We start from the raw sequence: 16,971 nt of genomic DNA on the forward strand, positions 1-16,971 counted from the left end.
CATGATGAGAACCCCAATCTTTGGGTTGTCTTGCTTAGCCAGTGAGCCTATTTACATTAATGTAGCATGCCAAGTACAAGGTGCACTCATTGTAAAAATTGAAATAACAACTAACAATTAGAATTCGTTGTTGGATAATGTGATGAAAGATACCAGAATACATTACCTTATGGCTTGGAATGCGTTGACTCAGTTTATGTCACTTACTTGGGGCCTTCCCTAAAAGTTCGATGAAAATGTACCAGAAAAAAAATCTTTATTATATCTTCTGATTATTATTTCCTTTTTTGTACTTAAATATCTTCTATTTGGTCTCTTTTCCATGCATACAGAAAAATTATCATTTCTAGCTGCTACTTGGTCAAACTCAATTTGTCTTAGTATTTTTCATTTTATTTGTGTCATTGTGAATGACTTAATTTGCTTTGACATACAGTTGCTTGAGTGCCCATCAATATATGAGATGTTGCCAAATCCTCAATTCAAATGGAAAAAGAAACCTGAAATTCAGGTTTGGCAAAAGCAATCCAAGGATGGAAATACTAGTGTCACGATGCAATCCTATGGTCCAATGGAAAGTGTTGCTCTCTTTGAAGGAGCATTAAGGAATAATGAGGTACTGCCTTTGACATTACACAGCTGCAAAATGCTACCACTTCTTTTCATGCTTTTTATGCTTTGTTGCAGTCTTATCATTTGGAGTTGAGCTTCACCTATGGATGGATTTAAGAGCATACAACCAAGAAGTTCACAAATTAATAAATAAAAAAGAACAAAAGGAAACACAGGAATAAGAATAAGATCACACCAGAATTATAAAACATCTATCTCAATTTTCTTTTTATCTTCAAATTTGCCAAAATTCAATTCAATTGATATATATATCTTCCAGGTAGAATTGAGCAGTGTGTTTGTAAACTTGACATAGAATGGTAGACTGCTGGAATAGAAACTAATAAAAAGAAAATAAGATATTGAATGAAGATTCTATTAACCATAAACCCTGTCAGCATTCTGTCAAATAAACATTCTATTAACCAGTAAGTATTTATTGGTTGCCTTCTGTTCTCTGTCAGCATCATTTTCTCCTAGTTAGTTATAAAAAAAAAAAATCAAGTTGGAGTGCTCTTCATGTTTAGTTGAAGAGGTTCTGTAAAACCCATGACCTTCTTACTTGAATTCTTGCCTTGTCATGCCAAGTTTAAAGCTGATATTACTTTTGGATGTTCTAAGGGTTATGGAATAAATGAATCTGGTCTGGTCAGTTCTATAGCTAAATTTCCATAGGAGGCAATCAGTAACTTGAACACTTGTTGGAGACATGTCCTTAACGAGATTGATCGGTATTCATATCCTAAGTGCCTCAAATTCCTTCAACAACAACAACAACATATCCAGCCTTTATCCCACTATGTGGGGTCGGCTACATGAATTCTAGACTTCCATGTATTTCTATCTTTTGTCATATCTTCATTGAGATCCATATACTTCATGTCAAACTTTAATGTCTCCCTCAAAGTCTTCTTAGGTCTGCCTCTACCTCTTTTTTTGATTAATTGTTCCATTTCATCAACTCTCCTCACAGGAGCGTCTTTTGGTCTCCTTCTCACATGACCAAACCATCTTAGTCTAGTCTCTCTCATCTTCTCCTCTATTGGCACTACTCCTATCTTATTACGAATAACTTCATTTCTAATTTTATCTTTTCTTGTATGGCCGCACATCCATTTTAACATCCTCATCTCCGCTACGCTCGTCTTTTGCTCATGTTGGTATTTGATTGCCTAACATTCTGAGCCGTACAACAAAACTGGTCTTATAGCTGTCCTATAGAATTTTCCTTTCAATTTTAATGGGATTTTACCATCACATAACACCCCCGATGCATTTCTCCATTTTAGCCAACCTGCCTTAATTCTATGTGTGACATCCTCGTGAATTTCTCCATCTTTTTGAATCACTGATCCCAAATATCGAAAATGGTCTTTTCTTTGTAAGATTTGGTCTTCCAATTTTATTATAACATCCTCCACTCTTGCATTCTTACTAAATTTATATTCCATATATTCTGTTTTCTTTCTGCTTAATTTAAATCCCTTAGATTCTAAATTGTTTCTCTATAACTCAAGTTTAGTGTTCACTCCTTCTTTTGTTTCATCCACCAACACTATGTCGTCTGCAAATAGCATACACCATGGCACATCTGTCTGAATATCTTTAGTGAGTTCATCCATTACTAAAGCAAATAAGTATGGACTTAGTGCAGAACCTTGATGCAATCCTATTGTAATTTTAAACGGTTCAGTATCCCCTCCGCATGTTCTGACCCTTGTCTCTGCACCATGATACATGTCCTTAAGAGCTTGTATATAGGCTATTCGGACTCCTTTCTTCTCTAAAACCCTCCATAATACTTCTCTAGAGACCCTATCATAGGCCTTTTCTAGATCTATAAACACCATATGTAGGTCCTTCTGATGATCCCGATACCTTTCCATTAGGCGCCTCAGTAGGTATATAGCTTCCATTGTTGACCTACCGGGCATGAAACCAAACTGATTTTCTGAGACCTCTGTTTCTTTTCTGAGCCTCTGCTCTATTACTCTCTCCCAGAGTTTCATGGTATGGCTCATTAACTTAATTCCTCTGTAATTTTCACAGTTTTGAACATCTCTTTTGTTCTTATATATAGGGACAAAAGTACTCTTCCTCCACTCATCTAGCATCTTTTTTGATTTAAGAATCGCGTTAAATAATTTCGTTAGCCAGGAGATACCCTCTTCTTCCATGCATTTCCATGCTTCTATTGGTATATTATCCGGTCCCACCGCCTTATGATTTTTCATCTTTTTTAATGCTTGTCTTATTTCATTTGGACTTATGCGTCGATAAAGTGTATAGCTCACGTTCTCTTCAGAGTTACTAAGATGTCCCAACCTAACTCTTGTGTCGCCATCATCATTGAATAATTTTGTGAAATACTCCTTCCATCTCTCCTTAATCACTCCCTCATTCACTAATTCATTTTGATTTTCATTTTTTATGCATTTCACTTGATTTAAATCCCTTGTTTTTCTTTCTCTTGCTTCAGCTAATTTATATATATCCCTTTCTCCATCTTTTGTATCAAGTCGTTTATATAGATTCTCGTATGCTTTTGACCTTGCTTCACTAACAGTTTTTTTTGTTGCCTTTTTTTATTCTTTATAATTTTTTTGATTTTCTTCATTGTTGCACTGATATACAGCCTTATAGCAATTTTTTTTATTTTTAATTTTCAATTGCACTTCTTCATTCCACCACCAAGACTCCTTAAGGTTAGGGGCTCTACCATTTGTCTCTCCAAGCACTACCTTTGCTGTGTTTCTTAGGGCATTAGCCATTTCTCTCCACATTTGGTTTGTCTGTCCTTCTCCATTCCATTCTCTTCTACCCCTTAATTTTTCTTTGAAGATTAGTTGTTTTTCCCCTTTTAAATCCCACCACCTGATTCTTGGATTTTGTTTTATGTGATTTTTTCTTTTCCAATTTCTTTCTTGGACGTTAAGTACTAGAAGTCTATGTTGAGTAGTCAAACACTCTCCTGGTATCACCTTACAATCCCTACAACATACCCGGTCTTCTTGTCTCATGAGGAAGTAATCTATTTGGGTGCTTGATGTGACATTTTTATATGTGATTAAGTGTTCGTCTCGTTTTTTGAACCTAATATTGGTTATGATGAGCCCATATGCCATTGCAAAATCTAAAATAGACTTACCCTCATTATTAATTTTCCCGAATCCATACCCTCCATGTACCTCTCTATAGCCGTTTCCGTCTCTACGCACGTGACCATTTAAGTCACCTTCTATAATCACTTTCTCTGCTCTTGGTATCATTTGTATGAGTCCCTCTAGGTCCTCCCAGAATTTTGCTTTTATCTCCTCACCTAACCCCGCCTGTGGTGCATATGTACTAAAGATATTCATAGTCATTCTTCCTAGAGTAACCTTCACCATAATAATCCTATCCCCTATTCTCTTTACATCCACTATCTCATCTACTAAGCTTTTATCCATAATGATCCCCACTCCATTTTTTGCTCGATTATTTCCTGTGTACCATATTTTATATCCATTTTCTGACAAAGTTTTTGCTTTTTTCCCTACCCATCCCGTCTCTTGAAGGCACATAATATTAATCTTTCTCCTAATCATCACATCTACCACTTCCATAGCTTTGCCTGTTAATGTTCCTATATTCTATGACGCAATCCTTAATCTATGATTTTGTTTTTGGCTTTGACTTTGAAACTGATTTTGTTTTTGATTGTGATTTTGTTTTTGGTTTTGGTTTTGGTTTTGATTTTGATTTTGGTTTTGTTTTTGGTTTTGATTTTGATTTTGATTTTGATGTTGGACTAACTTCTTTACCCACATCCGTCCAAGCAAATGCGGGAACCCTTGCTCATTTGTCACTACATCCGGGCGCCGATGTAGCGGCCCTAGCTCACTTGACACTACACGCAGGCAGTGTAGCGCGTCGCTATGAAGGGTTACGCCCACGCCCAAACGTTTTTTCATAATTTGTCTAGAGTTCATGTTTTGGATCCGACTAAGTTTTACGTTGGCTGTCGGCTACCTAACACAACCCTCCTCCTTTATCCGGGCTTGGGACCGGCAGTGGATAACATCCCCAGGCGGAGTTAGTGCCTCAAATTCCTTCATTTCCTTAAATTTTCTTTAGGATCCTCTGAATACTCTAGCTTAGCAGCATTCTTAAATTTCATCTCTTTAACTACTTTTGTTTGCTGTGAAATCCTTTGCTCTTTAAATATTTACCTTTTTTAAGCAGCATTTGGAGTTAGCTGTTTTTTTATTTTATTTTATTAAACTCTGTTAAAGTTTCCTCCTCATTTTCTTCAGATTAAAATATTTAGTTGATTCTTTTAGTGGCATTCTAATTCGGTTTGGTTCTTCACAATGGTCAGTTTGGTTCTTGTGTCTGTAAGTTAAAATGTCTGTCCTAGCCATGAGCATTAAAGGAATGAGTGATTACTTTCAAAAGAAAAGATGGAAAGGGAAGGAAATAAAAAGTATTTAAGATTATAAATGGAGCATAGAATTTTCCACATGCATGTTTGTATGTTATGAAAGATAAGGGCCTATTCTCTTTGCTATTTTTAGACTCTTTTTTGTTTTTCAAAATAGTAAAAACATGTTTACTTTCATATTTTCAAAAATGTATTTACGAAAACAAAGAAAAATTTTGTAAAGAAAACTCAAAACAACAAAGTTGTTTTGAGTGTTTTCAACCAAAACACTCCCAAAACCCGAAACGTGGAAAACGTTGACTGCTAAGTGTCCTCTCTTCTTCCTTCTCTCTTCTTTCTTCTCTTCCGCCCGCGCCCGTCATCACCGCCGCAAGCCATCGTTGATCGCCCTCGGTCGTTCAACTACCCACGCCTTCTGTCGTTGACGCCATTTGCTCCCCTTGCATCGTGACCAGCAACCCAAATCCACCACCTTCGATCGCCAAATGACCATCGTCGTAGTTCAAATCGCGGCCTCGCCTTGCCTTCGCCAGTCGTTTCTTCTTCCCCTTCACCATTCGCCTACGCCGTCCAACTCTTCCTTCTGAAACCTAGGATACCGTCTCAACTTGTGGAATCAAAACATGACTTCTAGGTTTAATATCATGTATTTAGAACATAATTTTGAAAAATAATTATTTGGAAAAATGGATTTGAAGCCTGGAACGTTATGGAACACATTTCTTTTGTTGTTAATTTGAGAGCACTCTAAATTTGCTTGCTGATGTCATATTGGATTTGTACACACTAATCCACTTTCTCCTAGTTAAGATTTATGATTTTGAAAGTGCAAGAATGCTAGCTTGGGGGATTATTCCCCATTGTGTTATGTGGTATATTTGGAAGGAAAGAAATAGGAGAGATTTTAAGAATGCGTTTCTAGTTTTTTTGTTTTGAGAAACAATTTTTCAGAATAACATATAGAACTCATTTTTAGTTTTCTGAAAATAAACTACCAAAATTGAAAATGAATGCAAAACTTAAAACTAAAAAGTGAATGCAAAGAGAACGGGTCCTAAGGTTTCTTATTGACACTTAATAAAAATGAATGAGTGGAATATTTTGAAATATTTTACTTGAAGCTTTTTGAAATCAAGTAATGAAGTCAAATCAATAACAACCACTAGCCTTAATTGAGGTCGGTTACATGAATTTTAAAGCTCTAAACAATTTCTATCCATGGCCATATATCCTTCGTAAGGCTATTATATCCTATATCATGTTTAAGGGTTTCCCAACAAATTTTTTTTGGTCTTTCTCTACCTTTTTTCTACAAATTTTCTCCATTTCATCCACTTGCCTCACCTATGTATTTGCACTTTTTTTCTCACATGTTCAAACCATTTTTATTACTTTTATCACATCTTATCTTTATAAATGACATCTCAACCTTGTTAAATATAATCTCACTTCTCAAATCGAATTTTGTTTTTTATTATGTATTATCTTCAATGGGTGACTCTCTCTCTCTCTCTCTCTCTCGTAAGTCAAGTTTATTATGCATGCCATCTTTTGTCTCATCTACCAAAGCAATATTGTCTGTAAATAGAATACACTAAGGCACTTCTTCTAAGATATGGTTATTGACTTCATCCATCATAGGTAAGGGCTCAATACAGATCCTTGATGTAATCCAATTATAATTGGAAAAATCTGTATCCTCCACAATTCCTAATACATATTTTTGTTTGATGATACATGTCCATAATAACATGTATAAGAGCATTTCAAACTCCTTTCTTCTCCGACACCTTCTAAAAAACTTCTTTTGGGACTTTGTCATAGGCTTCAAGTCTATAAACACCACGCAAATCTTTTTGTTTATCTTTGGACCTTCTCAGCTTTTTATTGGACATCTTAGCAATGAAGTCAAAGAAAACAAAGAAAATTCACAAGTTGTTCAAAGTGAAGCAAAAATATTGTGGTTCTACATTCACAATGCATTTTAACCAGGATATTTTTTCTTTATGAACAAAAAAGTGGTATTATTGACAATTGATATACTGTTTTTGTATATTCAATCTTCAAACCAAGAAGTATGTGTGGAATTGAAAAGAAGAAGGACAAAAATTACCGAGAAGCAAGAATAAATCTTGAGCTATTATCTTGGTAGAATATGTTAATCTTTTCAGTCCACTTTGTTATCATACTTGATACTTCAATGGGCCTGTCTTGTAGATTGGTAATATCTGGGTGACTAAACTTCTAGATATAGTCAAAATAAAATTCAAAATCAGCCAGTGTGATTCTTAAAGTATTGTTGGCTAATGCTCTGATTACCTGTTGTCCTTAAAAATGTTGCACTAAGGTGGTCTTATTTTGCTAAATTTGATAAATTCTGGATAATATTTTGCTTGATGTGATTTACTTAGAACCCCAAGTGTATTTCCTAGCCTTAATTGTTGTTTGTTTGCAGATACGTTATGATGGGAAGACCATTCCTCTACCTTTTAACTATTCCATTCTGAAATGGGCTGCTGGTACTCGCCAAATTCTCAACAACGCTCAACTACCCGAAGGGGTCTCTTTCTATAACATTTTTGGAACGTCATTTGACACACCTTTCGATGTTAGGTATGTAACTGAATCTCCCCCCTTGATTGGAATTACTTTCAGGCCTAAGGCTTGGAAGAAAATAGACTCTTGTATGATATTGCATGCGAAGCATTGGTTATTTAATAAAATTGCTTTAAATCTGTCCATAAGATTCTTAACCATGTTAGATATCAGCCAGACAAACATTTGATGCATTAATTATTCTATACAGAAGATAATTTTCCTCCCCAGCACCTTGTAGGGCTGCGTTAGTGTTCATATCCTCCGTGCAATCGTCTGTTTCACAATAGTACTTTTTTCCAAATCCTAGTATCATTCTTCTACTGGCTGCTTTTTAGAAAGTATTATTTCAGATTCCTGCTTGCGTTAAATTGGCATCAATATTTTTGCTCCTGTTTTTCAACATTGTACTAGTGAAATACCAATTAGCTAGTTTTTACACCTTTTTAGCATACTTAGATGAATCATGTATATGAATATTACATTTAGCACAATTCACGATGGCAACTTGTTGCTTGTGTTTTGCATGATTTATGATTCTCTATCAGAAGTCATACTGACACTGCCATGTAAGCACATCTTAACAATCAATATAATTTGCAGCTATGGTTCAGAAGATTCTCCAATTGAGGACTTGTCAGAAGTATGCCACTCAATGGTAAGTGTTTTGTTACTCACTTTTCTAATCCCAATAGCTACTGGGGGTACCTTGAGTGGGCATAAGCTATTTTTTACATATTCAGTCATTCTGTCTGCTGGTTTCTTGATGTTGGATGGCTTTAAGAAAACTTCATGCTCTGCTGCCAAAAGCTGGTTGTAGAGGTTAGGATTATGGAAGCTTGTAGCTTTAGGCTAAAGGATTGGTACTTGGGCTTTAAGTCAATTCTGAGTTTTGATATGATTATCACCTAAATTTGTTATTGTTGTTGTCATACATGATCCCACAGTTTGCTATATGTAGTACGGAAGCATAAGTAATCTGTTTCTAATCTTATTTGCACATTTGGCCTGTCCAGCCGGAGTACTCTTATGTGGATGGAGATGGGACTGTTCCTGCAGAATCAGCAAAGGTGCTATTTCTGACCAGTGGCCACCTATCTATTTTTCTCTTTGCTTGCCCAAGTTTTAAAAGGAATAATTATAACCTTCGTTTCCTAGCTGTTTCCATCAGAAAGATCTAAACATGAAGTAAAATAATCTCCTTTATTGCTAAGAGAAATTGAAAACATGAGGTTTACTTGCAACATCAGATTTCTATGTTTGGAAAACTATTGTCTAACATGTACATTAATAAAAATGCATGGATTTAACATGATATGCATACTGAATATGGAGCATGAATTTATTGATTTGGAGAAAGGAAATTCAGTTATTCCACAAATAAGGCTCATACCTGCAAATTAGACTTGCACGTCTAAAGGATATAGGTAATGGCCGAGAGTAGATTATAGACCTCAACACTGCAAATAGGGTGAAGCAGAATCACCATCCTAGGCAACTGGGATTGCTTTACTTTCATGTCAAGCCCTTAAAGATTGCAATATTTTTGCTTTGTCTCTTTCTCCCTTCTCCTTTTATTTTCCTTGGTAGAAACTTTATCTTATCAAAGTTACAATTTTTGTTGGTGTCAACGTTCAAAACAATATTAGTACTTTACAACTTGCAATTCATGTTCCATAATTGGTTTCTCCTTCTTGTTATCATGGTAGAGTACTTGTCTTCCAGTTAATTGCTTTTCTTTACTTGTTACTGTCATGGTCCTAAGGGTAGGATAGTCCAAAATTTTTGTAAGCTACCAGGGTTGTACCTAGGCAGTTATTAGCTCACTTCTCCTGGTGTACATTCTAAAAGATACAATAGCTAACAGGTTATAAATACTAGTATTGTGGCTCAGCCAAAAATCATGAAATGAAAAGAATCTAATTTCTCTCTCCAAATTCTATTATCCTCTCTCTCTCTTCTCCGAATTCCTTCGAGATTCTCTTATCAAAATCCTAAAATACCCTTGTTAGCTCTGAGAAGCTGACAATTGGTATCAGAGATCGGCCTAAGGCAGTCTCCCAGTGAACCATGCAGTTTGGGCAGGACTCACAAAGGAGGGTAGAACAGGGGGTTTAAGAATGGAGACCTGGGTCAGGTGATTCCAACCAACGAAGGAGTAGGTGTGGTGAATAATGGAGAGAAGGATGGCAGAAGTCACAATGATGAAACAGTTAGAGTTGAGGTTGGATGCCTTGGAATTGGGCCTTTGGCAAAACCATGAGCAAGTAGATGAGAGGCTAGACACAGTCGAGGCAGGAATTCGACACACCCAGGAAGAAGTCAACCACATCCGAGTAGATGTGTCTATGATGGAGAGGAAGCTCCGAGAAGAATTCTCAAGGTTAAGCCAGCACTGAGTGCTGCCCTCACAATATTTTCTCGGTAGCCTAACACAAACCTACCGATGGAGTTTTCACCGTGAGCCACGACCGCACCCATCTTTGCCGAATCGAGAGGTCGGTCAGAAGTGGATGAACGAACAGAGTATGCTATTGAAGGCTCTCTTTGAGGATCCCTGGAAAACCAGAATATCCACCTATGCTGAGGCTAGAAATTCCGATGTTTAAAGGAGATAAACCCTGGTGGTGGATTAGACGTTGTCAACGTTCTTTTACCACTACCAAATAGTTGAAGGGAGCAAGGTTAACATGGTAGTTGTCTATCTGAATGATGTGGTAGATTCATGGTTTCAAAGGTGGAGCGAGCAAAGAATGGAATGGAGGTGGCCCGAATTCGTAGAGGAATTCTGCGCTCATTTTGGGAACGAAACCTAACTAATGTGGTGGAAGAGTTTAACAAACTAAAGCAAGAAGGAACATTGGAAGAATATCAGGTAAGGTTTGAGGCTATTAGTTCTATAATAAGACAAGCTCACCCGACCTATATGAACATTATTTCGTGTCAAGATGCTACAACTTTCTTTTGTAAGACAAGCGGCTGAAAAGGCCTGCTTGCATATTTGATGGTCAAGATGCTACAACTTGCTTCTGTAAGACAAGCGGCTGAAAAGGCCTACTTGCATGAATTGTCATTGGACACATTTGTTAAGAAGCACAAGATAACATCAAAGGAATATGGGGGAAGTAATTGGCAAGGCAGTGCAGGGGGAAATTTCAAGGGCAGCAACTTACCAATCACAGAAGGGACCTATGCACCCCGAGCACCCCTCAATCAAGCCCCCTTAAAGCCTCTCTCAATAGAGCAAAAGCTACAAATGGGGTTGTGCTTTAGATGCAGGGAGAAGTTTGCACCCAAACATCAATGTAGAAAACAGCTAATGCAGATGGAAGGGTAAGAGGAAGATGGAGAGGAAGAAGGAGAAGAAATTGGGGAGCAAGAAAAGGCTAGAGATGGAGCCAACGAAGAGGAAGTCGGACAAATATCCATACACATCCTAGAAGGTTGCCCATCGGAGAAAATAATCAAGATTAGGGGGATGGTGGGAAAGAAGAGGGTGATAATCCTCATTGACAGCGGAAGCATACATGGCTTCCTGGATGAGGACACAACCAAAGAGTTGCAATACCCCATGCAGGCCACCCTTCCTCTATTAGTTACAGTTGCAAATGGTAGCAAAATGATCAATAAGTATAGGTGTAAAAACTTCACATGGAGGATGCAAGGGCATGAGTTCTCCACTGATTTAAGAATTCTGCATTTGGGAGGCTGTTATATTGTGTTAGGCGTTGATTGGATGAAAACGATGAGTCCATTGATATTTGATTTTAATACATTGGAAGTGACTTTTGAAAGGGAAGGTAAGAGATTGACGTTAACCAGTTGCTTGGAGGAGGGAGAATGTAAAGTGGTATTTGGTAGAAATTTAAAAAAAAAATTGTTCCAGCATGGAGAGGTTGCCATAGCTCAATTGCACTCCTTGTATGCAATCGAGTTGGAGGAGAAACAAGGGGAAACTGAGGGAACAATGACAACTGATCATTCTTGGTTTAGATTGGATGCTACAGTGACCCCTTCAAGCGAGGTACAATCTTATGACTCGTTACACTCATTGTTGGTTGAATTGAGGATTTGTTTGTTGAGCCCTCTACCTTACCTCCAAACGAATTCCTAGAACACACCATCCATTTACAACCCAATACCAAACCCGTCAATGTCAGGTCCTATCGATATTCCCCCTTCCAAAAAGTAGAGATCGAAAGATTGGCAAAAGACATGTCCAAAATCTAAATCAATAATACAATCGAACCAAAGCCCATTTGCCTCCCCTGTCCTTCTTGTAAAAAATAATGATGGATCATGGAGATTCTATGTCGATTATTGCTAACTAAACTCTCATACAATCAAAAAAAAATTTCCCATTCCTATCATAGAGGACCTCCTTGATGAATTGTCCGGGCCATCATATTTTCGAAGCTTGAGTTAAGGTCTGGGTACCACCAGATTAGGATGAGCTCCAAAGACATCCCTAAAATCGCATTCAGAGCCGACCAATGCATCCGCCACTTTCCAAACCCTAATGAATCACATCTTTGGTCCTCACCTCAGAAAATTCATTCTTGTCCTTTTTAACGACATACTCATATACAACCTTAATTTTGATCATCAGCACTTGAGCCACCTACGAATCGCCTTTCAAATTCTCAGATCTAACCAATTGTTTGTGAAGAGGTCTAAGTGTACCTTCGCAGAGAAGAAGGTAGAGTATTTGGGTCATGTAATCACAGGGGATGGAGTCAACACCAATCCAAGAAAAATTGCAACCATGGTGGAATGGCCGACACCGCAGATGGTGAAGGAACTGCTTGGATTCCTGGGATTGACGGGGTACTATAGAAAATTTATCAAGAATTATGAGATTACCAGCAAACCCCTTATGGAGTTGCTTAAAAAGAATGGTCTTGAATGGAATTCTAGGGCAGAGACAGCATTTTACACCCTTAAAAGAGGCCATGCCACAAGCTCCAATCCTAGCTTTACCTAACTTCTCTAAACCCTTTACATTGGGGATAGATGCTTGTGAGTCGGGGCTGGGCACCGTGCTCGTACAAGAAGGAAAACCAATAGCCTTTCTCAACCAAGCCCTGGCCCCAAAACACTTTGGGCCGAGCATCTACGACAAGGAATTAATTGCAGTACTCATTGCAGTGGAGATATTATCTGAAAGGGAATCCATCCGTGATAAAAATGGACCATGAGAGCCTCAAGTTCTTAATGCAACAAAAGTTGCACACTCAATTACAAAAAAAAAAAGGAAGTAACCACTCATGGCCTCAAGTTCTTAATGCAACAAAAGTTGCACACTCAATTACAAAAAAAAAAAAGAAGTAACCAAGCTGATGGGATTGGATTACACGATACAATACATAAAAGGAAAGGAGAATACAGTGGTTGATGCACTGTCAAGAAGGGAGGAGGCAGGGGAATGTCGGGTAGTTTCAGCCTTGGTGTCAGATTAGGTGAAAGCAGTGTCAGACAGCAATGAACAAACCCCTTGGGCAAAGGATCTTATAACCCAATTGGCTGCTCGACCAACTAAATATAAAGGATACAGCTTAAAAGTTGGACTGCTATGATACAAAGGGAAGTTGGTTATAGGAGATGATGCTCAACTCAAAAGGAGGATTTTACAATCCTTACATGACTCCCCCATTGGAGGGCATTCAGGTATGAATGTCACTTACAACAAGGTTAGACAGCTCTTTCACTGGCTGGGATTAAAGAAGGATGTGACCGAGTTTGTGCTAGAGTGTTCTATTTGCCAGTGTTATAAACATGAGCAAGTTCCTTACCTAGGCCTACTCCAACCTCTAGACAATCTAGAGTAAGCATGGCAGCAGATTTCCATGGATTTTGTGGAAGGATTGCATAGATCAGAGGGAAAGAATACAATACTGGTGGTAGTGGATAGATTGATGAAGTTCAGCCATTTCTTAAGCATAGCTCACCCATTTATAGCCCCTGAAGTATCTAGATTATTGTTGGATACAGTCGTGAAGATACATGAGTTACCCCTATCAATTTTATCGGACAAGGATAAGGTGTTTACCAACCACTTTTAGAAGGAATTGTTCAAACAACTAGGAGTGGGGCTGCACATGTCTACAGCCTACCATTTGGAAACTGATGGACAGACTGAGAGAGTCAACCAATGCCTGAAATCGTATCTCAGGTGCCACTGCTGCTTTAAATCGAAGAGTTGGAACAGGTGGCTGCCCTTGGCTCAATGGTGGTATAATTCTAATTACCATCAATCCTCAAAAAGGTCCCTATTCGAAGCCCTCTTCGGATACAAACTCCCATTGATACCCGTAGTCATGCAATACTCTAAGGTGGAGTTGGCTGCAAATTAATACTTACAGCAGAGACAAGAAGCATTACAGGTGATCAAGAGAGAATTGGTTGTGGCACAGAATCGTATGAAGCAGCTTGCCGACAAGAAGAGGGGTGAGAGAAGCTTTGAGGTGGGTGACATGGTCTACTTGAAGGTTAAGAGGTTCCAGTAGCAGCTATTGGCTGGACATCCTTCCACCAAGTTGAGCCCGAAATATTGCAGGCCCTTTCCGGTGCAGCCAAAGTGGGGAAGGTAGCATATAGATTGCAAGTAGGGATTCATCCCGTCTTCCATGTCACCTTGCTGAAGTGGTCAGTGGGGTCCCTTGATCGCATAAGTTCAGACCTTCCTCCCTTGGAAGCGGACTTAGAAGAAAGGGAGGAACCCCTCACAGTGTTGGACAAGAGGGTGATCTATCAAAATTCTATTCCCATTGCATAGGTGCTGGTGCAGTGGACCCACTATCACCCTGATCACACAATGTGGGAGTACCTATCTGACCCTTCTCAAGCAATTCCCCCGAGTTGCTCAGCTTTTGTGGTTTCTTGAGAACAAGAAATGTCTTCAAGGGAAGGGGTATTGTCATGGTCCTAAGGGTAGGATAGTCCAAATTTTTTGTAAGCTGCTAGGGATGTACCTAGGCAGTTATTAGCTAGCTTCTCCTGGTAAGATACAGCAGCTAACAGATTATAAATACCTGCACTGTGTCTCAGCCAAAAATCTTGAAATGAAAAGAATCTAATTTCTCTCTCTAAATTCTGTTATACTCTCTCTCTCTCTCTCTTCTCCTTTCTCTCTTCCTTCTCCGAATTCCTTCAGGATTCTCTCATCAGAATCCTAAAATACCCTTCAGCTCTGAGAAGCTGACAGTTACATGTATAGTCACACAACTCACACCAGTTGGTTGCTTCAAAGTTTTGGCTCTATTAATACCCACATCCCTGGAACTCTTCCAAGAAGTAACATCTACTTCCTCTGTGCTTTCTAAACTTTATCGAGTGGAAAAGTACAAGACCATGGAACTTCCCTTCCAGTCTTGCGTGGGCAGGGTGGACCTGCCAAATCTGGAAACAGATCTGCTGTGACTGATGAGCACCTCAAAGGAGGGCTTAAGCAAGAAGATACCCATTTGATAATCTTGACTTAATCTTGAAGCAGCAACTTCATTGATGACTGAAATATCTCTAGAAAAACTGTATTCTGTTGTCTTTAACTTGGTCTCCATTTATACGTCTTGCAGGCTGATGGATTTGCAGCAACCGAGAGGGTAGGAGTTGCGAATGGTCATCGGCAGCTCTTGCGGGACAAAACAGTATTTCAGCTTATTCAGAAGTGGTTAGGAGTGAGCCAGGCCCAGAAGGTCATAAACCATAAGAAAAGTAGCAAAGTGATGGATTTCGATTTACACTAACTTGATTGCACAAGAGCACATCAATGATTAATCTTTTCAAAGAATCCATGTTTTCATTAAGTCCAAATGAAGAAACCTTTTGTCTTTGACTTCTGGATCAACTGTATGTCAATAAATTTCCTCTAGTTTCTGGATCAACTTTTTGATTCTTGGACCACCTTTTTATTGCTCAATTTTCTATCCTTTGCTCTCCGACCAGTTGCTGCTTTTTTCTCCGGCGATTAGGAGGCTCCCCCACCTCCAATCTCAACCACCACTTAATGCAACAGCATATATAGGCTCCGCCTTTGTTTCACTTGTACTTGTTTATGCACAAAAACTCACCAACTTGAGTTTTGGTGGGATGTCAATGTTGCTCCCCGTGGGGGGTGGGGGATTTTGTGAATTGGACTTTTTGAAAATTTTAAGGATTGATTAATGTGCAGTTAAGCACCTGGCCATTGTTCCTCTTGTAAAATGGATTGATTTTTAAGGATACTAGGTATATAGATGGAAGTAAAGCACATGCACATTCATCACAAGAATTTTTATAGAGGATTAACCTGCATCCTCCCTCTTCAACACTAAGTTTGAAGGCTTAAATTCCTAGTTTTTGGTAGGAGTTATTAACCTTAATACAGTCTTTAGCTAGGTGACAACTTCAACACAATATCTCCTTGCTTTTGTAAGATGTTAGTAACCTAATACAACCCCTTGCCTAACAGAAATTAAGCTTGTGGCAAGTAGAAATCTCTTATAATAAATGTGAGTCTGCTAACACTAATGGTGACTAAATACAATAAAGAATGACTTAACACTTTAGGTCAAGAATGTGAGAAAGTTTTAAATCACCATAACACTTCTTGTGACACCCCGTCCTAGCGTAGGGCACCATAAAGGGTTAGTCACCTCCCAAACTGAAGAAAATGCCCAATATGATACTAAAGCATGGGATTATCAAGATCTAAACAATTAGAAAGTTTCCTTGGCCCGTTGAGACTACATTGCGAAAGCATAAAAAGAAAAACTTACCTTAACGAGACTCGCCATATTTTGAAATGAAACTAAAATTCGTAAAGATAAAAATGAAGGCATGCTTTTGAGACAATCTACAACAAAATCAAACTCATACATACATCGTCAATTATCATTTTAATAGGAGACGTACAATCTCGTCAACACTATGATTGACACCATAGCCTCCGACCATACAACCTATCTTGCTTACAATTTATACACAAACTAGTAGTTTGAATAAACATATTTCAAACAAAGATACCATAACAAGGGAAACAAAAAATCTGGCTGGCTTCTAAGTCAACTATTACATTTAATCGGCATACATCTCAAATTTAAAATAAGTCTCTAGCTTAATACATTCATCAACAATAAATAAAACATGTGACATTGAGTACGTTCAACTGAAAGGTACGTTAACACTTAGAGGTAGATGTTAGAAAACAAGTCGGTTTTCAAAAACCTAACAAATTCAACGAAAACGAATCAATTTTTTACAAGAAGCGATGATAACAGCCATATGCATACATCAAACCATCAAATGGAAATGCTAAAGCAGGTAACAATTATCCCAAGCACAAAGAAAGATGGTCGGTTGTT

General features: G+C 38.2%; 1 protein-coding gene across 1 annotated transcript in view; it reads left to right on the forward strand.

Annotated features, from left to right (window-relative positions):
- The window catches only part of LOC127806518 (phospholipase A(1) LCAT3-like), a 35,954-nt gene extending 20,422 nt beyond the window's left edge, over nucleotides 1-15,532 (forward strand). The window contains exons 7-11 of the mRNA XM_052343869.1: nucleotides 437-616; nucleotides 7,491-7,648; nucleotides 8,234-8,288; nucleotides 8,647-8,700; nucleotides 15,205-15,532. Of these exons, the coding sequence (XP_052199829.1) occupies nucleotides 437-616; nucleotides 7,491-7,648; nucleotides 8,234-8,288; nucleotides 8,647-8,700; nucleotides 15,205-15,375 (618 nt within the window). The 3' untranslated portion in view covers nucleotides 15,376-15,532. The remainder of the gene's footprint in view (nucleotides 1-436; nucleotides 617-7,490; nucleotides 7,649-8,233; nucleotides 8,289-8,646; nucleotides 8,701-15,204) is intronic.
- The last annotated feature ends 1,439 nt before the right edge of the window (nucleotides 15,533-16,971 follow it).

The sequence above is a fragment of the Diospyros lotus genome, chromosome 7 (genome assembly GCF_014633365.1).
Source record: "Diospyros lotus cultivar Yz01 chromosome 7, ASM1463336v1, whole genome shotgun sequence".
In the NCBI taxonomy this organism is placed as follows: domain Eukaryota; kingdom Viridiplantae; phylum Streptophyta; class Magnoliopsida; order Ericales; family Ebenaceae; genus Diospyros; species Diospyros lotus.